The sequence below is a fragment of the Grampus griseus genome (genome assembly GCF_964374135.1).
Source record: "Grampus griseus genome assembly, chromosome: 17".
Lineage (NCBI taxonomy): Eukaryota > Metazoa > Chordata > Mammalia > Artiodactyla > Delphinidae > Grampus > Grampus griseus.
Genome location: NC_139011.1, coordinates 50613265 through 50637364, shown reverse-complemented (window position 1 = coordinate 50637364; position 24100 = coordinate 50613265). Strand labels below are relative to the sequence as shown.

Below are 24100 nucleotides of genomic sequence, written 5' to 3'. Positions count from 1 at the left end.
CTCTCTTAAAGACTCCCTGGTGCTCTGCTGGCAAGGGACTTGAAACAATCAGGAACGGAAAGTCTACCCGAGCTTACATATTGTAAGTGCTCTGTAGTAGTTGCCTGAGTGTGTTCTAGAGTTACACTGTCTGGAACTGATTCCCAGCTTTCACACTTACTAGTTGCATGACTTTAGTTAGGCAAGCTTCTCAACTTCTCTGTGACCTCAGTTTTCTTGTTTGTAAAATGAATATGGTAAAATATGATAAAATATGATAGTTGGTATCATTTTTCTTTTAAAATATTTAAATAATTATATAATATTTAATAATTTAAAATGTTAGTATTTAAACATTAATATTTAATAACTGAAATATTAAATAATAATTTTAAATATTATATATACCTCAGAAAGTTAAAAATGGAATAAGGTAATACACATAACATTTAGCACAGTATCTGACACAATGGCAAATGCTCAATAAATCTTGGCTATATTTCAAGGCAAAGAAGCCAAGTTTATGTAGATGACAATCGGAGAAAAGATGTTCAACACAACCAAACTTATAATTCTACCATATGCAAGTGAATTCAGTAAGTTCAGTTGTACAAAAAGCAAAGATCTAGACTTAACAATAGGTAGAGAAAAAAATAAAGTAAGAAAGGTAGCTAAATCATACCTGTGCCTGTTCAAAGTGATTAGAAGGTAAAGAGAAAAGGGGAGAAAGCCAATGACAGGTCACCACTGGAAAACAGAAGAAAAAAATGCAGCAGGAACATTTTGAATACAATCAGTTAAAACGCATAATAGCCTTAAAACATTTCACCTCCTCTTCCCTAAACACTCCATGTTAGGAATAGTGTAAGAGAGTAGATCCATCTAAGTATCAAAGGGTAGACTGGGAGGTAAAAAATGTACTGCTTGTAATTGCCAAATTTATGTGTGGGACAAGAAGCGAAGCAGAGAATTACAGGCCAATAAACCTGATTTCAATTTAGGGAAAGAAATGGAAAACACGTGGAACTGTGGAACTGCTCAGATAACAATCCTTGAGGAATTTCTATAACTGTACTTCTAAAAGCCAGATCAATAGTTTGGCAACATTAAAATCATTTTGGGGGAGGGGAAACATTTTTCAAAATGTAGAATCTGAAGTTCTACATCAGACATCCTGAAATAGACCTTCTGGAGGAGCCAAGGAATCATCACTTTAGACAAGCTCCTCCAGATGACTCATCTACACATTGAAGTTTGAGACCCACATCTCCATGGCACAAAAAGAAGTGACAGCAAGAGATGATGAACAAAAAATTTAAATACTGATGGCATCTTTTCAATTCAGTGCTACTTACTCTATGATTGCCTATATAAATGTTATCTATATTGTTTTTTCAGTGGTATTTTACTTCAAATACATGTGTTACATGGTAAGAGTACACAGTTTGAAAAAGCAAATTAAATTTCAAAACATGATTATAATTAATTTTAAATGGATCCACTGAATTTTTTAAACATGGACAGCCTATAAGTAAAATTGTCTTAGCTCATTTTTAACATTATATTTGTAGGTTATAACTTGCTTAGTACAAATCCAATCTTTTTTTTCTTTTTAAGCTTAACCTTTTAAAACCACACAGTATCGGGGAAATGGGGTGGAGATGACCTTCCATGGTAGAAAAGGTACAATGGACAGAGGAATAAAGTTGAGCTTATTCAGTGAAAAGCTCAGTCCTGTTTACCTACACTCTGTAGATACATATGCATCTGTTCTTAATTTGAAAAGAATATATTGCAAACAGATTAGTTCATTTTTTTCATGGCTGACCTCTTCTGTTCAGAAAGTAAATGTATAAATTCCTGTCTCATGCTTTAAGTTATTAATTTGTATCAATATGATGTTTAAATAAAAAGGCAAAGAAAAAAGTCCTCCAAACTTCAAATTCCTCAATTAATGCTAATACCATGTCTCTTGATTCCCTAGCTGGTTCCCACCTGGAAGTAGTAAGCAAACAAGGGAAGGATCCTGGAGTTTAGGTCCCATTTTCCATCACCCACTTCTTCCTCATCCTCAAATAACACTTAGACAAAAGCACCACCATAGATATTCATACAATACAAACATAAAAGTGAATGATTCTTCCTCTCTATTTTGTAGCTATCCAAATATTTACCAAAACTTCTTGCCACCTAAGATCTGAACTGTCATTATGTCATCAACTGAGTCAGTTTGAGGAGATTTGTAACAATATTGTTATACTGTCTCAATATATCCTGTTTTTTTTTGACCTGGAAGAAAACCTGTCCATTGTATCTCATAAAACAGATAAAAGCCCTTCTTACAAAGTCATTCCTCTCTAACCTTGAATAAAAGAGTCTATAAGGGAGTCCATCAATGACAGCTTATATTAGAAACATCAGAACTTGGGAACACATGGCCTATTCTATATTCTTTTCATGGCTGCATCCCTTGTCTCTCCAGACTACATGGACAGCAGAGGTCTTAACATCTATTCTTTGTGTGTGCTAGATACTAGACACAAACTAGTATACATACTTATCCGTAGGTTTATATTTATTTCCTATTAAAGTGAATATAAATGTCTGCCATGTTGGGAAATGCGAAAAACATTTACATTAAAAATGTGAAAGCAATGTAAACCATATGCAAGTGGTCTCTCTGGAAAAGAGTGGCCAGTACCTTTATAGTATCAACTACTAAACTTAAAATACATTCTATCATGAAGACTGGGATGTGAATTCTATTGTACTCTACTCTTCTATCTCTTAAACTGTGAATTCCAACTTTCCTTATTAAAATATTATCCAATAATTATTTGATATAAATAATATACTCACTCCCTCAAGCCCTCACTGAAGAGAGAGAGAATGAGAGAGAGAGAATGGGAAAATACATAAGCCTTAGAATCCGCTAAGACTGAAAAAAAGAACTGTACATGAAGGACTTGTTCTTTAAGAGCCTGGAAGTGGAGTAACTCTTCTACCAGCTAATGAAATGCCATCAGTCACAAGCACAAAAATGACTTTGAAACAGGTAGATGGGAAAAACAAGAAGAATCACAAAGTTTACTATTTTCTATGTGTGAGTTTAAAGATGGGGAGAAGCAGGAAGTTGAAATATTAACACGAGAGGAGGTATCATTTAAATATTTATTTTTGCCTTATAATAACACATTAAAATTTAATCAATTATTTATCTTGCCATAAAAACAGCATCATCCTTTATTTTAAACCTAGCTCAATAAAAGACTTGGGTTACCTCTCATAGAGCTCCATTCAATAATCCTGGATCAAAGGACAAATATTCATTTTTGCAATGCTAGTTCTTCTAAGGATAATGTGCATTGGGAGAGAAAAAGTCCTTTCTCAGCCTTCTCTTGTTCCACCAATATTCCACCTTCTCAGCTTCTCTCCATTTTATATCTGCAATAAGTCTTATATATAAGACCTAAGAAAGAACTCTTAGAGCTTAAGTGTCTTATCCTCTTCTGGAAGAAGGAAAACAGTTATCTCCTTTTAATATCACCCTGACTTATTTGCTACAAAGTTTTAAAATAAGACGAAAATCTCTAGATGTATATAAAAAGCTATTTTCCCAAATCACTCAGAAAGCTCTCTTTCAATATATGCATTCATATTTTGTTGCATTCCATACCTTTCCTTCAAGAACACACACACACACACACACACACACACACACACACACACACACACACACACACACATATATATACATGCATGAATATGGTATTATGTGTATATAGTTAGAAATGTGTTTAATTGTAACATTACAGATAAATTGAAACAAAGGTGAAACAAAGGCACTTATTTAATAGTGCCTAGAACATGTGAACATCTTTGCTCTTGAGGAAGAAAGCATATCTCAAGTAAAATTATTTCGGACAAAATGAATTTGTCAAAATCTGAATTTAGAAGGCATTTGGTAATGTCCTAATATTTTCTTTCTATTCTTTTGCCCTATTGAAACTGTTTTTTAGGAAATACATAAATAATTTCATACATCAATATTAAAATGGCTAAAACATTTTATTTTTTCACAAGGTATTTTTGTCAACAGAGGGCCAGAATCCAAATAAAAATAAAATAACATTTATCCAATCCATATTACAGTGGTAATTTCTGTAATTCGGTTGTTAATAGCATAGCAGAATGCCCATTTTTCAATAATAGCACAATTCCTCATAAATCCTCTCAAGAACACTGGAGTCTGAAGCCCTGTTTTCTACTCTGGTTTCTGCAATGAACTTTCAGTGAAGCCTGAGGTGAAGTCATGTCCACAGCCATGTCCTCAGACTCCTCACCCAGAAAAGCATTGATCTAGATTATGGTTAAAGTCCCAACATGAAAAATATAGACTTGTGGGGGGGGGGGCAGTGGGCAAAGAGCAACAGACTCAGCACTTTGCTGTCACCTCTCAAATAAAATCAAAGAAGTTTCTGGAGAAAAAAGTTATTTATTTGTCACCTCTTGAGTACAAATATTGAGTGTAAATCCAAAATTTAACCTAAGGCTTAAACCCAACCTTAAGCCTCTTGGGTTTGTGTTTTCTCAGTCACACTAGCTCAAAAATCTACCTCATTTATTCTAATTTCTGTTTTTATTATACAGAGTAATCTGTGCGTGATGACTATTCTTACTCCTTTACCACTGAAACTTCACTCCAAATAGGTAACAATGCTACAACAGAAGGCACATCTTAATCCTAACTTGTCCAGAGAAATGGAGGGAAGATGGATGACAGTGAAAAGAAAAGGGAAGTGAAAGATAGTCAAGAAGGTAAATGCATGTGTGTGTGTTGGGGTTGGCAGCTGGGAATAAAGGGGGGAGGGGAAGACAGATAAAAGGGAAGAGCAGAAAGAAAAGAAAAAGGATAAATCAATTCACCTGTTTTAGACCTCTATTGCTGAAGTTCTGTCCAACATGCCTTCTCAGGTTTCTGTGGAAAGTGCTATTCCTCCATTATCCAGTTGTACTGTGAGCTGTCATTCATGGACCCTACAAACTACCTCCAGCTACATACAGGAAAAAGCATGCGATTCAAACTGGACTAATCAGAAACCTTCTTTAGGGTTTTTCATAGTTGAGCTGGAAGTGTGTGCATATTGACAGAGGGAAGTTATTTTCTCCCAGAAAGGTGATAAAGAGAAATGGTTTCCAGCTGATAGAAAACCCACACCACATGGAGAAAAATAATCTGCAGCAAGAGAGAATGAAGCCAACCAAGAAAGAGAAGCAGAGATGTGGGTAAGAGAGAAAGCTCTTCCAAGGTCTCAGCTTTAAGATATCTGCAGTTGCCCCAGGCTGGCTTGGTCAGCCCTTCCCCACAATTTGTGAACTCTGCTAGTATTTTCCAATAAACCTCCTCTATCACTCAGGTAGTTCAAATTGGCTTCCTTTGCATGAAACAAAATCCAGAATAAAAGTCTAGAATAAAATGCCCAAATTCCATCACAAAATTAATCAATCAATCCATTTGTTGTTTTGTTCAGAAAATGATTTTTGTCTATCCAACCACTGTAATATTCATGGAAATACTACAATACATAAGTCAAAGAGTCAAACTTTCAAGGAAACTATAGGAAATATTAAAAGAAAAATCACACTAAAATCAAGAAAAAGGTGAAGAACATTATTTAATAAGACCAAATTTCAATTTTTTGTCATGCTAAACATGCTGTGTACTCACCATCAATCTTAATCTAAAGGCAATATACAGAGATTCTAGAAGTAACTATCCTGGATAAAGTGACTAGGATTTTAATTATTTTAAAGGCTAATGATTGACAATTGAAAACAAATGCGTCTTCGTTTCCCCTAAAGTCAGAATAAAGACAATGTGTCTAGTATCACAATAATTACTTAATACTGCTCTGGAAGTCAATTACCCAAAAGAATGAATTAAAGAAAAAATTGAGGAGGTAAAATTATCTTTAAGTATAAATGACATGATCATGTACCCAGACAACTCAAGAGATTCTACAGAAGAATTATGTGATACAATATGATGATTTAACAAGGTGGTTATTTGAAATTAATATATTAAAAAAATCATTAGCTTTTCTTTAAATAAAAATCATTTGGTAAGTATAGTAGAAGTTCCCATTCTAAATAGCAACAACAAAAAAAAGGAAAAATAAATTAACTACATGCCTATAGAAAGTTGCGAAACATTACTGAAGAGAATAAGCAAAATAGTTTGGTATTTTCCCAGGAAGATTTAAATAAATCAGTGGAAAAAACTGTATTCAGAAATAGGCTAAGATATATGTAAAAATTAGTATATAATAAAGGCAGCATTTAAATCAGTAAAAGTGTCATAGGTTGAATTACTAGTCCCAATTCTTCACTCCTCCTACATCCACACCCTTACCCTGGTCTCATCAGAGGCAATGTGCACATCTGATCTCCTTGACCTTGGGCCTTGTCAAGTAACCAACTTGCTTTAGGTAAAAGAATTTGGTCAGAAAAGACCGTGTGCTAGTTACGAGGATAAGAACTGATGTGGTTGCTTGCTCTCCAGCACCTTTGCCATCACCAAGGGAACATGTTCCCATATGCCTCTGGTTCCAAGAGCATGTGTGACATATACAGCACAGCTGCCCTCGCCAAGCTATATGAAAACAAGGTGTCTTCAGCCTTTGGATCCATCAAACCTAATCAAATTTGTCTTAAACCACTGTATTTTATAGTTATTAGTTCTCAACAAAACCTATGTGATATACAGGAAAAGACTACTACTCAGTCTATAGTGCCAAAGCACCTATTAATCAATTTTGAGGAAATCATGAGTTATAGTCTAATTTTAGTGCCTGTACCAAAAGTATTTTATGCAAATCAAAGATTTAAACAGAAAAAAAAAAAAAAGACAGAAAGAAAATTGTTTTTAAAAACAGATTTGAAATGCTGGAGACTTTTTGAAGCATGATACAAAACTAAAATCCATAATATATATGACTAATTAACCTGAAAAAATAAATTAGCAAAACCAAAACATATCAACAAATTCATTTTATTATGTATGACAGAAAAAGGGTCAATTTTCTTAATAAATATGTATAAAGCTTATAAATCAGTAAGAAAAGAAGACAAAGAATGGCAGGGAAAAATTTCTTGAATTAAAAATTTAATTAATTAAAATATTTTTAAGTGCCAAATGTTTGTATTAGTTTAAATTTGTATAAAAATTAATTTTTCACCCATCAGATTTGGAAAAAAATTAAAAGTACTGGTAGGTATGTGTGGAATCAATAATGCTAAAGCATTCTTGATAAAGATTAAACTGATGTATTTTGGGGGTAGCAATTTGGCAAAATACACCAAAATTATAAATAAATATAGTCATTAATGCAGCAATTCCACTTCCAGAAATTTTATTTGTTAAACTCACACAAGCTTAGGTAAGCATACTGTATTACTGTTTATAATAGAAGTAACCTTGAAAATGACCTAATTATCCAGCAATAGGCTATAATTAAATAAATTACCATATATGTAAGTTATAAGTATGAGGTTGTTCTTTATGTACTGATAAGAAAAATTCACCAAAGTGTATTGTTATGTTAAAATGTATAGAATATTTTAAATAATGTATTTCCATAAGAAGGAAAAAAGAAGGAACACAGGAAAGAATGCATTATGTGTGTATGTGTGTCTAGAAAGTTTCTGGAAATTACTCAAGTAACACAGAGAAAAGAAAACAAGGTTTTCGAAAAAAATAAATGCAACTGAAAACCCTTAGACAGATGGCTGTCCTCAACTAATAGACTCAGTAAGTTTGCCATTCCTAATATGATGCTATAATAGAAGACTCATTTTTCTTTTAAAATGCAAAAGTAAGTTAATAATGGACTGTTTCATATTCAGAAGACTATATTTCCTCTCCTCTTAAGGAAGATGTAATCCAGACAGACAGTACATGTATCAATGAAAGACTGAAGAAAGTCTTGTGTTTCTGCTGTTCTTATCCTGACAATCAACAATATGCAGGAGTTCAGCAAGAGAAAATCCATCAAATTTTAACATCTCTTGAGTCAGTTCTTCATGTGTCTTCAATATTGTGCTTGTTAGAACACTAAAGATGATCTAATTTTAATGTAAGTTATTTAAAAGAAATTCAAATTATTATGTGATTATTCACTCTTAGGTTTTACATGCTAATGGATGCAAAATTTGACAGCATATCAATTTATTTCTCATCCATGTAGCTAAAAGAGGTATTGAAATGATTTAAGATGTCCCATGAAATACAAGTAAAATTGTTTTTGCTCTTTCCTGAATATTCTTTTGAGAAGGTTGCCATTTATTAATAGTAATAACTACAACTGAAGTCACTGAACCAGAACAAGGTTATTTTCCTTTTATATTTTCCCTACATGTTCTGATACACCCCTCTGAAAACAAAGACCAATTTTACATTTTTTTTGATGCTAAGCCAATAGGTATTTATAGAAATGTTCTATCAGTGGAATAAGATAAAAAACACTTATTTATACCAGAAACACTGATGCAATGTAATGATGATAACTAGAAAAAATTCCAGGGGTGCAGTCTATTCACTAGTTAACCATTAATCACTAAGATAAATATGGCCTTTTATTATTAGAAGTTAAATATATTGAATAAAGTAACTAAAGTAAATGTAAGATATACACAGCATATTTTCACCTAGTATGGGCAAAATGAGTTAAAGGAAAAGATAACTATTGAAATGGATCATAAGATGTCAGCTAAACTAGAAATTTAACACCTGTGAATAGGGATGATGTAACCCATTCATTCCTCCATCACGTATCTGCTGAGCTCTCAACTTTTTGCATGGCAGCATTAGGCTTATGGCATACAGTGGTGGTGACCAAGGCAGATATACTCTGTCTCATAAAGTTATAATTTACCGTTAGAGATATTAATTTATTACACACAAACCATTTACAACAGATTATTTGCACATGGATTTAATGTAATACAGCAAATTTAACCATATGCTCCAGGCAAAAAGAGAGAAAAATTACCTAATTCAAGTCTCCTTAAATTTCTTCCCCAGGAAACATGAGTTTGGCCTATATGATTCCAAAGACAGGAAGACCAAAATTCAAAGGTGCTGAGAAACAGAAGTTGATACTTGGCTTCTGCATGTCCATGTGCCAAGTCTTAGCAATTAATAAGCCATTTAATGGATTTTCAACAGTAATTTAAGGGTGAGCTTTTTGTCTTAAATAAATATATCAGTATCTAACTTTGAGGGAAGGTAAAACACTCTGTATAATTATGATAGGTACTTTGAAGCATAAGAAAAGTTATTATAAATGCATAATGGGCTCATCTTCTCATGGGGGTAAAGATGGGAATTAGGGAAGATCAGATGATGTTTGCTGGGCACTGAAGAATCTGTAGAAGGGTGGGAAATAAATGAAAGGGTTAAGAATTTTGATGAAGACTCCAAGGAAAATGGATCTTGGTATCTAGGAGGAAAAGAGATTAACAGTATAGCTGCTGATACAGTGGTTCTCAAAGTTTGATCCTGGAACTTCTGTGGGTCCTAAAACTCTTGCAGGAGTTGGCTAGGTCAATAATATTTTAACAGGATATTATTTGCCTTTTCATTCTCATTAGCTTGCAATTGACAGTGGTGTTGACCAGGGCTACATGATTTATAATATTGCAAGTGTGAATGCATAAACAAATATGAGAGTAATATTCCATTTTGTGTGTGCATTTTTTTTTTCTTCCTTATCCACTCATCTGTCGATCGACATTTAGGTTGCCTCCATGTCTGGCTATTGTAAATAGTTCTGCCATGAACACTGGGGTACATGTATCTTTTTGAATCAGAGTTTTCTCCAAATATATGACCAGGACTGAGACTGCTGGATCTTGTGGTAACTTTATTTTTAGTGTTTTAAGGAATCTCCATACTGTTCTACATATTGGCTATACCAATCTACATTCTCACCAACAGTGTTGGAAGGTTCCTTTTTCTTCACATCCTCTCCAGAGTTTATTATTTGTAAACTTTTTAATGATGGCCACTCTGACTGGTGTGAGGTGAGACCTCATTGTAGTTTTGATTTGCATTTCTCTAATAAATAGCAATATTGAGCATCTTTTCATGTGTCTGTTGGCCATCTGCATGTCTTCTTGTGAGAATTGTCTGCTTAGGTCTTCTGTCCATTTTTTGATTGGGTTGTTTTTTTGATATTGAGCTGCATGAACTGTCTGTATATTTTGGAAATTAATCCCTTGTCGGTAGCAACATTTGCAAATATGTTCTTCCAGTCTATAGGTTGTCTTTTTGTTTTGTTTATGATTACCTTTGCTATGCAAAAGCTTTTAAGTTTAATTAGCTCCCATTTGTTTATTTTTGTTTTTATTTCCATTACTCTAGGAGATGGATCCAAAAAAATATTGTTTCAATTTATGTCAGTGTTCTGCCTACGTTTATGTCTAGGAGTTTTATAGTATCTGTTTTTAGTATTAGGTTTTTAATCCATTTTGAGTTTATTTTTGTATATGGTGTTAGAGAATGTTCTAATTCCATTCTTTTACATGTAGCCATCCAGTTCTCCCAGCACCACTTATTGAAGAAACTGTCTTTTCTCCATTGTATATTCTTGCCTCCTTTGTCATAGATTACTTGACCATAAGTGTGTTAATTTATTTCTGGGCTTTCTATCCTGTTCCATTGATCTGAATGTCTATTTTGTGCCAGTACCATATTGTTTTGATTACTGTAGCTTTGTAGTATAGTCTGAAGCCTCAGCTCTGTTCTTCTTTCTCAAGATTGTTTTGGCTGTTTGGGGCCTTTTGTATTTCCATGAAATTTTTAATTTTTTTTGTTCTCAGCCACAAGAAACAATGAAATAATGCCATTTGCAGCAATATGGATGGACCTAGAGATTATCATATGAAGTGAAGTAAGTCAGACAGAAAAAGACAAATACCATATGATATCACTTATATGTGGAATCTAAAAAATTATACAAATGAACTTATTTACAAAACAGAAGTAGACTCACGGACAAAGAAAACAAACTTATGGTTACCAAAGAGGATAGCTTAAGAGTAGGGGGAGAGATATATTAGGAGCTTGGGATTAACATACACACACTACTATATAAAAAATAAACGAGGACCTACTGTATACTACAGGGAACTATATTCAATATCTTGTAATAACCTATAATTGAAAAGAATCTGAAAAAGAATAATATATATATATATATGACTGAATCAATTTTCTGTACACCTGAAATTAACACAGCATTTTGTGAATTAACTATACTTCAATTTAAAAACTTTAACATAAAAGAAACAAATATGAGAATCCAGCTATCTTTTGTTAAGCCAGATATTAAAGGTATTTGGAGAAAAGTAAAACAATATCTTTTTTTCTTACAATTGCTCTTTTGTAAAATGTGCTTTTCATAAAAATATGTTATCTATGTTAATACATTAAGTTAATTATTATTGTTTTAAACGAATTTCTAAGTAAATATTTTTAAACTTTCTCAGGTTTATTTGTCTAGAACTATAAACATAGACAGATACAAATCACACAATAAAAACTTTTGGGGGTTTTCAATAATATTAGGCCTGTACAGGGATCTTTCGTTTGAGTGCTGTGCTAAATCACAGGGCTCAGTAGATAAACTTTGAGCTATGAGGCTACAAAGAGGGGTGGGGTCTGATCATGAGAGGTCGTACAGACCATGGGATAATACAGCATGTCCAGACTGGCTATAGAGGCTCAAAGTAGGGCTGTAGCCAAGTACATATGAGAAATGAACAGACCGAAGATGCATGTTATAGGGGAAAAAAATGACAACTGATTAGAAGTAACGAGTGAGGGGCAGGAAGTTGGGGGATTGGTGCCCACTTTTCTCGCATGAACACACATATGGTAGGTGGTGCCAAGTGATGGAAATCACTGAGGGAGGACAGTTTAGACAGATTGATATTTCTCCTCTTTATGTATTGTGTCTTCCTGCTTTTTTGCGTGCTTGGTAATTTTTTTTATTGGATGTCAGACATTGTGAATTTTAACTTGTTGAATGCTGGATTTTTGTATTCCCATATGTCTTACTGAGTTTTATTGTGAAAAGCAGTTTAGTCACTTAGAAAAAGTTTGATCCTTTAAGGTCTTGCTTTTAAGACTTTTTAAGCAGAACTAGAGCAGTTTTCAGTCCAGGGATTTTTTTTCCCACTACTGGAGCAAGATGCTTCTGAGTACTCTACCCAACACCCTGTAAATGATGAGGTTTTCCAGTGTGGCTGGTGAGAATGGGCACTATTCCCAGCCCTGTGTGATCTGCAGGCATGGTCCCCTCTGATCCTGTTGGTTGATTCTTTCTCTGGCCTCCACTAGTTACTTCACAGGAATGTGCAGATCACTTCTTAATTGAATACTCAAGGGGAATGCTCTGCAGATCTCCAGTGCTTTCTCTCTCTGCAGAATTCTCCTTTCTGGTATTCTGACCTGTGAATTCTAAACTCCTTGGTTTCTCCATACTCCCAGCTTCATCTCCTTAACTCAAGGAGTCTGTATGGCTCAACCTGGTTCTGCCTTCCCTGTACTATCACCTGGAAACCCTCTCTATGAACTAAATTGATATAATCATAGGGCTCATCTTGTTTGTTTCCCATCTTTCAGGGATGACTGTCCTTCACTACCTGATGTCCAGTGATTTAAAAACCACTGTTTCATATGTTTGTCCTTTTTGTTTGTTTGTTTACTTCAGCAGGGAATAGTAAATCAGAAGGCTATTACTTATCTTGACCCATTATCTTTTACCTCTTTAATCTCAGAACCACCCTTGAGTTGAGTATTATTACCTCTGTTTTACACATGAGGAAATAAATAGTAACTTGGCTCACTCAAGTTTACTGAGATTTGGTGACACAGCTAAGATTTTTAAGCATTCCTTCCAAAGTTCTTGCGTATAGCCATTATGATATACTGCCTATAGAGAAAGTGACAGATAGCTGAATGGATACTTAACACTGAGAATGTTTTATAAAGTCACCTTTGTAAATTGGTTTAGAAATAGTCTTTCCTTAAAACGCTAATAAATGAACTAAGTGAGCCTTGAAAGCTATATACAGCAACAATCTTAAGGACTGAAGAATTTTTAAAACATCCTTAGGTCAACCACCAAGAAGTTTCCATTGCCTCTACAATAAAGACAATAACCAGATATCAGGCCTATTCTCAAACAGCGAGTTCTGAGGCACCTCATCCACCTCTGAAATGATCTACTTCTGAGTAAGTTCTCTTTTACATTAAAATAAAAAAAAATATATTAGAAATGATCAAATATATCTGTTTCCTTGTAGCTTCTACCCAATCAAAGCAATATATAAAAATAACAAACTCCAGAACTCATGCCAGTCAGCAGCCATATACATACATATTCTTCCCCAGCAGGGCACTGGAACACAGATCTAACAGGTTTTCCTTTACATGTTCTACTCTTTTCATCTTGGAATGTAATCAAATCTTCCTAAAACCTTTGAAATTCACATTTAATGTGACAACATGCAACATAACAAATAGTTAAGGAATGAGATATTATGATTAATTTAATATTACATATAATTAAGATTGTGCCACATTTAGTATTATGCAATTTAACATAGGTTACCAACTTTCTATAAGTAAAAAATCATAAAGGGTATTAAACAATAAATTTATATTGAGCACCAAATAATCACTCTTGAATCAACAAATCAAATCAACAACAGTCTATTCAGTTTTTACTCCAGGTAAGTCTCTATACTAGGATAGACCTAGCATTTTCTTTATGCATGTCAATGATTTCTTTCCAGTTTGGAATATAAAAGATGTGAGCAATGGAACTGGACTACACTGTCCCTACTGGGAACCTGGGAGTTATTTCTTGCCTGTATTTACTCGGTTAGGACCCTGGGCTCCATAGCCAACCTGCCTGCTTTGATTCTGGGCTATTACACTTCAGGAAAATTCAGGGGTGGGTGGCCTTGGCAAGTTCCTCAACCTCTCCATGCCTCAGATTCCTTATCTGTGAAAGAGAAATAGTAGTGCTATCTCACAAGATTGTAATAAAATGTAAATGAGTTAAAATATATGAAGCACTTAGAATACTATCAGGCACATAGCAAATGCTCAACCAGTGATAATTAACTCTGTTTTTCTTATCATTAAAATAAGGTGTTCAGTGAAATCAATTCCAGGTATTTCTATTCTACTGGCTATTTGGACCTTGTCTAATTAGAATATAATGCTGGCACATAATTGTTTCTACATTCCCAGTTATCTGCGGGAGTGAAAAAACTGAGATATACCCTTTTCTTACCTAAGAAAGAGATTGCTTGGGATTGTCTCAATGCTGTCATTACAAAACCTGTGCTATAGACAAGCAATAAAGATCACAAATCCATTTTATGAATGGTCAAAATAAGGCAAAGACTGTTTTAGTAATTTGCTTGATTCATCCACGGGACTAACAAACGATTTCACTCCATCTACATACAGGAGCAAGTTAGCAAGTTCTATGAATAGAGCTGTTGTAATATTAAAACACACAGATGTCCAAAAGAATTTTATCTGTAACTGGGAGTGAGTATTTGTAAGCTGGTTATCAATTTCATATAAATCATTGAGTGTACATTTGACTCTGGAAGTTCTTTGAATTTATTCTGCCTTATTCACAATGAAAGAGAGAAGAGTAAAAAATGTAGCTTCTTGTAAAATTTTACGCAATTTCCAAGCCTGGTGTCCTGTAATATATCTAGAATACAAAGTCCCTCAAGAGTTCAACTAGAAGAAAAAGTAGGGCTACAAGAAGGAACTGGCTTGCAATTGTTTAAAGGGAGAATGAATACACAGACATTAGAAACCTAAAACAAATTCAAATTTCTAATCGCTATAAACAATGAGAAACTATTAACACATGGTATGAATTCAACAGTGAAAAGTTCCCATGGAAAAAATGCTTCCACTGATGTCACTTAGGGTCTGACTGCATCAGCACCTGCAGAGGCACAGGCCTGTAGTCCACTGACATCACCTCAGGTGCATGCAATTTGGGGACATGAAATAAAGTTCATAAAAGTATCCAGCTTCCTTAAAACAATGGCAGTTTATTCCCCCATAACTTGAGCATGACTAAAACAAATACTGTAAAATTCCATCCCATTGAGTAGTTTATTTGGTCATTTGAATACATCACTCTAAGGACTATCTCTCCTGAGAATATCTGTCTGTGGGGCCATGGCTTACTTCATATATCCATATTTCACTTAATTGACTAGATTAAAAACTTTAAAAAATCTGAATGATGCTTGTAAGTGGATTATAATATCTTAATTAAATGTCAGCACTCCCTAATGCATTAGTGACTGCCCCCTTTTTAATCTCCACTTATATAACAATCTGGTCAACTGAAAACATATTTGAGGTTCCTATTAAAGGTAAAGCACTATTTCACACTTTTGTGGCTTATTTCTTACATATTTTTTTAAAAGATAAAGAGGTAAAACCTATATTCTAAAACGTGTTTTCATCAAAAAATATTTATTCAGTAAATTACCCTGGTAAACATTAAAAAATAAAATAACAGTCTGACAAGCATTTAAAAGTGGATTTTTGCTATATATCTAAAAGGCATAATCAAATTAGATTTATCCCACTCTGATCTGTAAGACTACAATTATTTCATTTTAGTTAAAATGAGAATACCAAAAGCATCTACAGTTACTACGATATATAGTGTAAGGAGATATAAAGCTGTCCTACATTGTAACAATCTTTGTCATATTGTCATGCCCAGAACTCCTCCCAAACTCCTCCAGAAGTGTTCATTTCCTTCTTAGTTCATCAAATATGTAATAACCGGTACCAAATGGCTATTAGTAAACCTAAGTCACACATTAAATCGTGAATAGTTCATTGATTTCCTTAAGCTCTCTATGATTGGCTATGATTCATTTTAAGACATCTAATTGCACCTACTGGCCTTGATTTTTAAACCAAGTTCTACCATTGGAATCTTTAAACAGCTCAATTGCTCCCTCTAGCCTCCTTTTATATACTACACCCACAGGTCACAATCAAAGGTTAGGAGCCTATCGTGGGATTACTCCTACTCTCTTGCCTAAACTTGTTATGTGGCTCATCAAGATATTCCACTGATCCAAACCCAAGGATGCACAATGCCAAATGGTAGTGGTGAGACACTAAGACAAAGAACATCTATTCAGAGTGCTAAATTATAGGAAGCAACAATCAAATAGGATTACATGAATAACCTCAAAATCTATAAATGACTTTCCCAAGGAAAGAAGGCAAAAGAAAAAAGTTGAGTGTCACATATTTTAACTTAGTAGTTTATCCTTTTAACCTGGAATAGTTTTGCTGTTTGCATAAGCTGCATATTTCATAAAACAAATGCAGTCTGATTTTTCACGTTCAAAATCAAATGTGTTGTGAAGAACAAAAATAACCCTCAAAGAGCCAGGCGCCAAAATTATTTTCCACAGTGGGCAAAAGGAATATACAGTATAAGTACTTCATTTCACTACAAAATATGTGTATATTTTTTATATATAGATATAGATGGATTTGAATTTTGAGACCCTCCCCCAAAAAACTATTTTGATTTCATTCCAACTTGCCTTTCTATGATTGAAGTACCACTTGTAGATGACACGTATTTTTCAAAATAACATCAAGCCATGTTTTTAACATTAAATTTTTAAAGTTTGCTACCTTGGCAAAAAATTGATTTTAAAATTACATATAATTTGCTGCCAGTGTTTTTACTACTCAGCAGAAGGCTAGGATAGTTTCCAAAATGGAACACCCTGTGTCACTACAGAAGATAACAAATGTTAGATTTAAGTTGCACATTCTGTATTTCTTCATGATAGGCACTTCAGAAAGAAAAAATCTGAACATTTGTTAGCCAGTTGCCCCAAAATTTACAGGATAAATATGTACATTTTCCCCTTTTGGCTATATAAATTAAAGCTTGGAGGTTCATACAATAGAACTTCAAATTTGGAAATGGCCTTAGTGACAGGTTAGTTCAATTGTCTTTTTGCCGAAGATCAAGGCTATGTTAGTATAAGAACCAAAGTTAAAGGCCACGTCCCTTGACCCTCTGTCCTAGGGCTACATTATACTATATTGCTAGCTATCTTCTATTCCCAATGTTACATGCACAAGTTATTTTATTTTAAACTTCTTTGTCATTGAATAAACCACTTTAATATCTTTTTCTGCCCATCCTCCTCCTTCCCCTATTAACTAAAAGAAAAAAAAGATGTTTATGGTCTGAATTTGGGGTATAACATTGAGCTGGTCTAAGTTATATATCAAATCCTACTCCTAACGTGAATAGGAAGCACTTGGGCATTGAGCCAGTTAAAATAAACAGGCCCATTGAATCATAAAGGTCTATTTCTTTTCCATGGTATTAGAAGAAAAGATAAACAGATTTCAGCAAATTCAGTCTTATAAAAGAAGGTGTCAGCTGAACTTGACATTCTATGATAGTAACAGATGATGAGGCAAAATGTGAAAATCACATTCCTGAACTAAACTAAGAAAAACCCACGGGAAGAAAATGTACTGATGTTAGCTTGGTTGACTTTAGTGTATTACATTTTGTAAAATTTTAAAAGTATTAAAATAAAATCTTCCTAGACCAGCTGGTATATCCTAACCTGATAGACTTTCTGTAATTAGATGCTATTATACCTTTGAATCAGCATTTATTTTTACTAACAATATCTAAATAGTATGGAGTATTTAACTATGAGAAGGCATGTTGCTGTCTATCCACTATCTATCTACCTAATATGATATACATGTATTCATTTAATCATCAGAACCCCTATGAGACAAGTACTGTTAGTATCTCCGTTTTACAGATATGTACACTGAGGCTCACAGAGGTTATCTTGCCTGTTATTGACTTAACAATTAAGTTGCAAGTAAAAGGGCTGGGATTAAAATCCAGGCAATCTGGTGACAAAATATGAGCTCTTTTTTTTTTTTTTAATTTAAGTATAGTTGATTTACAATGTTGTGTTAGTTTCTGGTATGCAGCAAAGTGATTCAATTTTATATGCATATATATATATATATATATATTCCATTTCAGATTCTTTTCTATTATAGGTTATTACAAGATATCAAATATAGTTCCCTGTGCTATACAGTAGGTCCTTGTTGTTTATCTATTTTATATATAGTAGTATCTATTAATATCAGACTCCTAATTTATCCCTTTCCCTTCCTTTCCCTTTTGGTAATGATAAATTTATTTTCTATGTCTGTGAGTCTGTTTCTGTTTTGTAAATAAGTTCATTTGTATCATTTTTTAGATTCCATATATAAGTGATACCATATGATATTTGTCTTTCTCTGTGATTTATTTCACTTAGTACGATAATTTCTAGGTCCATCCATGTTGGTGCAAATGGCATCATTTCATTCTTTTTTATGGAAGAGTAATCAGAATACGTGCTCTTAATCACTATACTATACCACAATAAAAAATTATTTGATGAATATAATTACATTCACAGATATTTAAAATGAATTGTGATGGAAAGTAACATGAAAAATGACTTTCTCAATTTGAAATATATATGCTGAAGGGTCAGAAAGTTCCTGAAGGTGCACAATGAAATCAGTCTTTGTCTTTTGACACTCAACAAATTTAACTAATTGATTTAAATGTTCAATGTCCTTTTTTGGTCCAGAAATAATTTCAGTTGGTCATTTACCAAATATTCTGATCAGATACATTTTGAGTAGTACCTTGGGGTAGGTCAGGCAGAAAAATAAATTTACATAAAATAATTGATTAATCCAACATAAGAGAAAATAATTATACCACTGAACAAGTGCATTAAAATTTTCTCATGTTAATAACCTGAAATAGCTATAAACTTTAGATCTATCACTTTGTGTGTGTGTGTGTGGTACGCGGGCCTCTCACTGTTGTGGCCTCTCCCGTTGCGGAGCACAGGCTCCGGACGCACAGGCTCAGCGGCCATGACTCACGGGCTCAGCCGCTCCGCGGCATGTGGGATCTTCCCAGACCGGGACACGAACCCGCGTCCTCTGCATCGGCAGGCGGGCTCTCAACCACTGCGCCACCAGGGAAGCCCAGATCTATCACTTTTCACCTGACTCTAGAGATTAAAAAGCTGTTATTGAACCCAACTCTATTCTTACTTGATAGGGATGAAGAGACTGAAAGCGAAAACCCAGCTGTACAAAGGGATGGACTTGGATGGTTATTTTCTGTGGATTTCTCAGGGGTAGTATGAGACAATCTACCTCACTGGTATAGGCTCAATAGTAAGGATTTCATGAATAACCCTAGATTTGGGCAACCTGACCAAGCAATTCTGAACAGAGAAAGGCACAGTTAAGGTGGAACACACAGGAGAAGCTGAAGAACCTGAGGCCTAGTGAGTCTTCTGGCCTCTTTGTCAGAGTTCTTGGTTCTTTTGATATTCTGAATGGCCAGCAAACTTGGGATTCCAAAGCATGGAATGTTGCTGCAGGTTAAAAACCTTTGTGAATCAGTTATGCAGCCCCTGCTATTGACCAGTATAAAACTGCTACCATGGAGAATTATGGGATGTAGTCAGAATCCCTTACTCAAGGAGATTGACCAGATCACGTTGTCACCATCCTTCCATGAGCAAATAAAATAATGCATGTTGATTATTTAAGCAAGTAGAAAATAAGAGATATGAGAAAAGATCCCAACATCTGACATTTTAAAATCTGTAAAATATATTTTTTTTTATCTCTGAAATGTCTCACCACTAATTCCTGCTAAGATGATATGCAGTACAAAGCTAATCCAAGGAAACTGAACTTTTAGGTAGATTCAGATAAACCTGACAAAGGTGAATAAATACTAAATCAGTTAAACACTGCAAGAAAAATGTAGGAGGGTTACACTCACAATTCATAGTATTTGTCATAAAACAGCCTTCAGAAATCTAGAATCTCTCTTCTTTCTTTAACAAAGAAAGGAACAAAATCAATTTTTGTTTTATCAAGTTCTTTTTGTCACCAAGTCATTCTTCTCATGCTTTGATATGTGCATCATTCAGAGTATCACATGCTTTTATTTTACCATTAAATTGGCTTAAAATAATTTTTCTCACTAGAAATGTGTGCTATTGTTTAAAAAAATAAAGAACATGTTCACATAAATATTTAACACTTGACAAACTATGAAAGTTGATGATGAAAGTTATTGATTATGAACTATATTCTATCTTAATTTCATGACAAAAGTGTTTGCAGTGTTAAAAAAATAAATAAATAAAGGAGTCTCAGGATCATGAGAATCCCCACTACAACATGAAAATTATTTTAGCCACAAAATGACTTTTTAGAGCGTACAGATTAAATCATGATTCTCTGCTAACAATTTAGCTTCTTCTGACCAATGAACACGTCTGATTCAGACTGCTGTCCAATGACAGCAGTCTTTGAGTTTTAGTTAATATTAGCAATGTACCTCCTTTGCATCATGCTAATGATTACACACTGAAAGGCGCACTCCAATAAATGGATCCAGTGATATACAAAAATCTTTAAACAAATGTATAGTGAAATTTTAGCATTAAACAGTGTTCTACCAGAAATATATAAGGAGGGGAATTTATTGAATCTCTTCCATAGTACTGCTTCTGGTAGTGTCTTACCCTTCTTAGCTGTAAGAGATGTTCCTTTTTGCTTCTTAAATACAAAAACAAACAAACAAAATGCACTCTTTCTCTGTAATAGGCTTTCATCAGCATATTAACAAATATCTCCTGCTCTAAAATTTAAAAATTTCAAATATTTATACTTTCAAAATCAGACAGGAAAGAGTTAACATGAATACCTCTACCCAACTCCCTCCCACCTAGATGGGGAGGGAACACAGGTTTTTAAACATTAAATTGTAGAAATTAAAAGTATAGGGGTCCCACCAATTGTGAAGCTCAGCGAGGAATAAAGCATTGTAATCTCAGTTGTCAGCATAAAAAGCATCTCTTAGAAGCTTCGTTCCAACTATAATAACTTAGTGCGCTTGCTAGAAAAAAAAATTGTGATCATATGAGCTTCATGCATGATTGATACCATTACTGTTTATTTAAGACTGTCTTTAAGAATCAGTCAAATGAAGCAGTCTCAGTTTATGTTTTGCAATCAGAATGTGCAACACAATATAAATGCCTTTTCTGAAGATGTGATGGACTATTCTTCCCATTACTGTTTCCTACCAAAAAGAAACATCTAATAAAAGTGAATCAGGCAGAAATTCATGTCACAAAATATCCTGTCATCCGTGTTCTTTATAGTATGCTGAATTACCTAGCAGCTATTCTTATGATTTTAAAAAAAGGAGGTTATCATGACACACAAATAAGTATATAAACCCAACTAAGGATATGTTCAAATGCTTAAAAAATGCTATTTGGGAATAATACAAACTCTGAAACATAATCTACTTTAAATAATTAGAAAATCTCCTTTGTATCAAATATCCTTTTTAAGGTCTCAGATGGCACATGCCTCTTATCTTTCATAATTAAATCTTTGCATTGTGTAATAAATATGGATGGAATAAGTTAAATACTCTAAAAATGGAAGGAAAAAAAACCCTCTTTTTTCCATGAACAATTTTTAAAATGTATCTTGAAGAAAGAACAGAAATTACAGAAATTCAAAATAAAATTTTTTTTAGCAAAATCATAACTTTTTCTCCCATAATAATATCTTATTGAACTGATTGAGGGATTCAAACTATGAAGAAATACACGCACATTTTATTTAGGCTCAAAAAGGAAAGCTAATGATCATCAATACACTTATGTTATCCCAATAATCTCTGAAAGCAAATCTAAGACTTTCCTAAAGCAGGTGGCCATGAATCCAGGCTCTCCCTCCCTCTTCAGATTGAGCAAGATAAAACTAGCCCCTACTTTTAACACCTCCCCCACACCCCATCTCACCACCATCACCACCACCACCAATCTGAAGCAATAGGCCCTTCTGTTTATAACCTTATAAATAACAGCTTGCCACTTTCATTCCTCTAGTCTATGAACTGCTTACTTTTTTTCATTTCCACATTAAATTATCTCTTGATTTAAACATTAGAAACAAAAATCCATCTGTGGCATGCAATTCCAACAGTTCAAATTTGCAACCAAGAAAAGTCTGGACTTACCAGATTTACCTTTCCATCTCTTTTATTCAGAAAAACAAAGTTGTATTTTTCAAAGGGTTAAACAGTTTTGGTTTGAATTAGGGTTTGGGTGTAATATAATCATACTTAATATCTGTAAACTTAATTCTTGATAATGGTTCTTACTTTTTCAAATATTTTGTTTCTCTATTAACCATCACTTATTACATGTAGTCCTAAGAACAGTTTATACAACAGAGAATTATATTCAGAATATGCCCTCACATATGGCATTTATTATGCACACTTTGTATATAAATCTGTTACATGAAACACATTCAAATACTGTGCAACAGGTTCTGCTGTTGTGTAAACACACACACCCAACAAAATGAAAATAAGCTTTAAAGAATCAACAATATAGGGGAAAAAATCACATTATTCTTCAGAGACTTAATAATTCTTTTGAGGTGACAGAAGATCTAATCAAAAGGAGTATATTTTACTAAGACCCTCTTATTGTCTTTGTACTCCACCGTGTAGGTGATAAACTGGTTAGAACCCAGGTGTATACAAGCTTCCATTGATTTATTGCATGTTACTGGCTTTAGTGCTGAGTTGATGACAGGAAAAGTACTTTGGCAGAGGTCTGACAAGTCGTTATCCTTAAGTTCCCTTTTGCTTTGTGTCTGTCTGTTCCCAAAGCTATCAAAGTAAAGCAAATGACAGTCTAAATCCTCTATGTTTTGCCATGAGAGTGTGAAATCAAATTGTAAGACACACCTCAGAACTATTACATTGGGCCACATTTATTTTCAATTGGCGGGGGAGGGGAAGCGAAAACACTTCAAGAGATGGATTTCATGTCCTCTGTGAAGCCAGATCTAGTTACAGTGTATTAAGTTATGTCTAAATGAGTAAAAGACTCTGTCTAGTCAAGTGTTTTATCACAAAGTAATGTTATTAAACATATCAAGTATTCCCACGCTCTCCTCTAGATTCTTTGATTTTAACCTCCTTTGTTAGGCACAAAACACAGGGAAAAAGATTTCAGGAACAATACCAAGGCAGCACATTATGCCAAGCAATGAATTCTGTGTTTCCCGAGCAGTTTATTTATTATAAACTCAAACTGCTTTTATGAAACTACACGTTTGCTATATGTAGGTCTTCTAGGTCTTCGCCTCTTTCCTTGATAAGAAGCATGGATCGGCTACAATTGTGTCTTTGAGCGCGCAGCACGGTGCTTTGTGCTGCTGGGGATAACGGATTCTCAGTCTCACGCGCATCCATCACCTAAGACAGGGAAACTCAACACGGGTCTTGGCGGCTGGAAGGGAAACAATGTGTTGAGACCCTGGCTGCTGTGAGCTACAAGGATCTGACGAGCGAACGATATGTTTCAGGGAGCAGCCCAGGCAAGGGGGAAGGAAGAAAGCCCTCGTACTCTTACCTCCACATTGAAATACTGCTCCGTTCCGCAGACGGTAGCACATAAAATCCAAAGCAAGGTTTGCAAGTAAAATACCCCCGAATGATGCACGAAATCCAACCGTCTTCCAGTGCTGAATGTGAGTAAGATCATAGTGAACTGTGCTTCAATGGATGGACGAGCTCCCCTTCGTTTTCTCCCTCTCTCCCTTTCCCTCCCTCCCTGGTTTCCTTTCAAAAGTCCTCCGGGTGGGTAAGGAGCCTGCAGGTTCACCCACAGCCCGGCAAGGGGAGGAGACAGAGGGCCCCCGCGCTCGGCAGCCCCCAGAGAAGCAGCGGCTGAGGTAGAGTCAGCAGCAGCTCGCATTCACCATCCTCGTGGGCCCGCGGCCGGGAACGTGGCGCCCAAGTTCACCGGCGGTTCCGGCTCAAAGAACCGAGTCGCAGCCGCAGCAGCC

General features: G+C 34.6%; 1 protein-coding gene across 1 annotated transcript in view; it reads right to left on the bottom strand.

Moving 5' to 3' along the window:
• Positions 1-23886, bottom strand: part of MMP16 (matrix metallopeptidase 16) — a gene marked incomplete at its 3' end in the record, with an annotated part of 349251 nt that extends 325365 nt beyond the window's left edge. Inside the window, exon 1 of the mRNA XM_082674860.1 lies at positions 23665-23886. Within this exon, the coding sequence (XP_082530986.1) occupies positions 23665-23796 (132 nt within the window). The 5' untranslated portion in view covers positions 23797-23886. The remainder of the gene's footprint in view (positions 1-23664) is intronic.
• Positions 23887-24100: the final 214 nt, after the last annotated feature.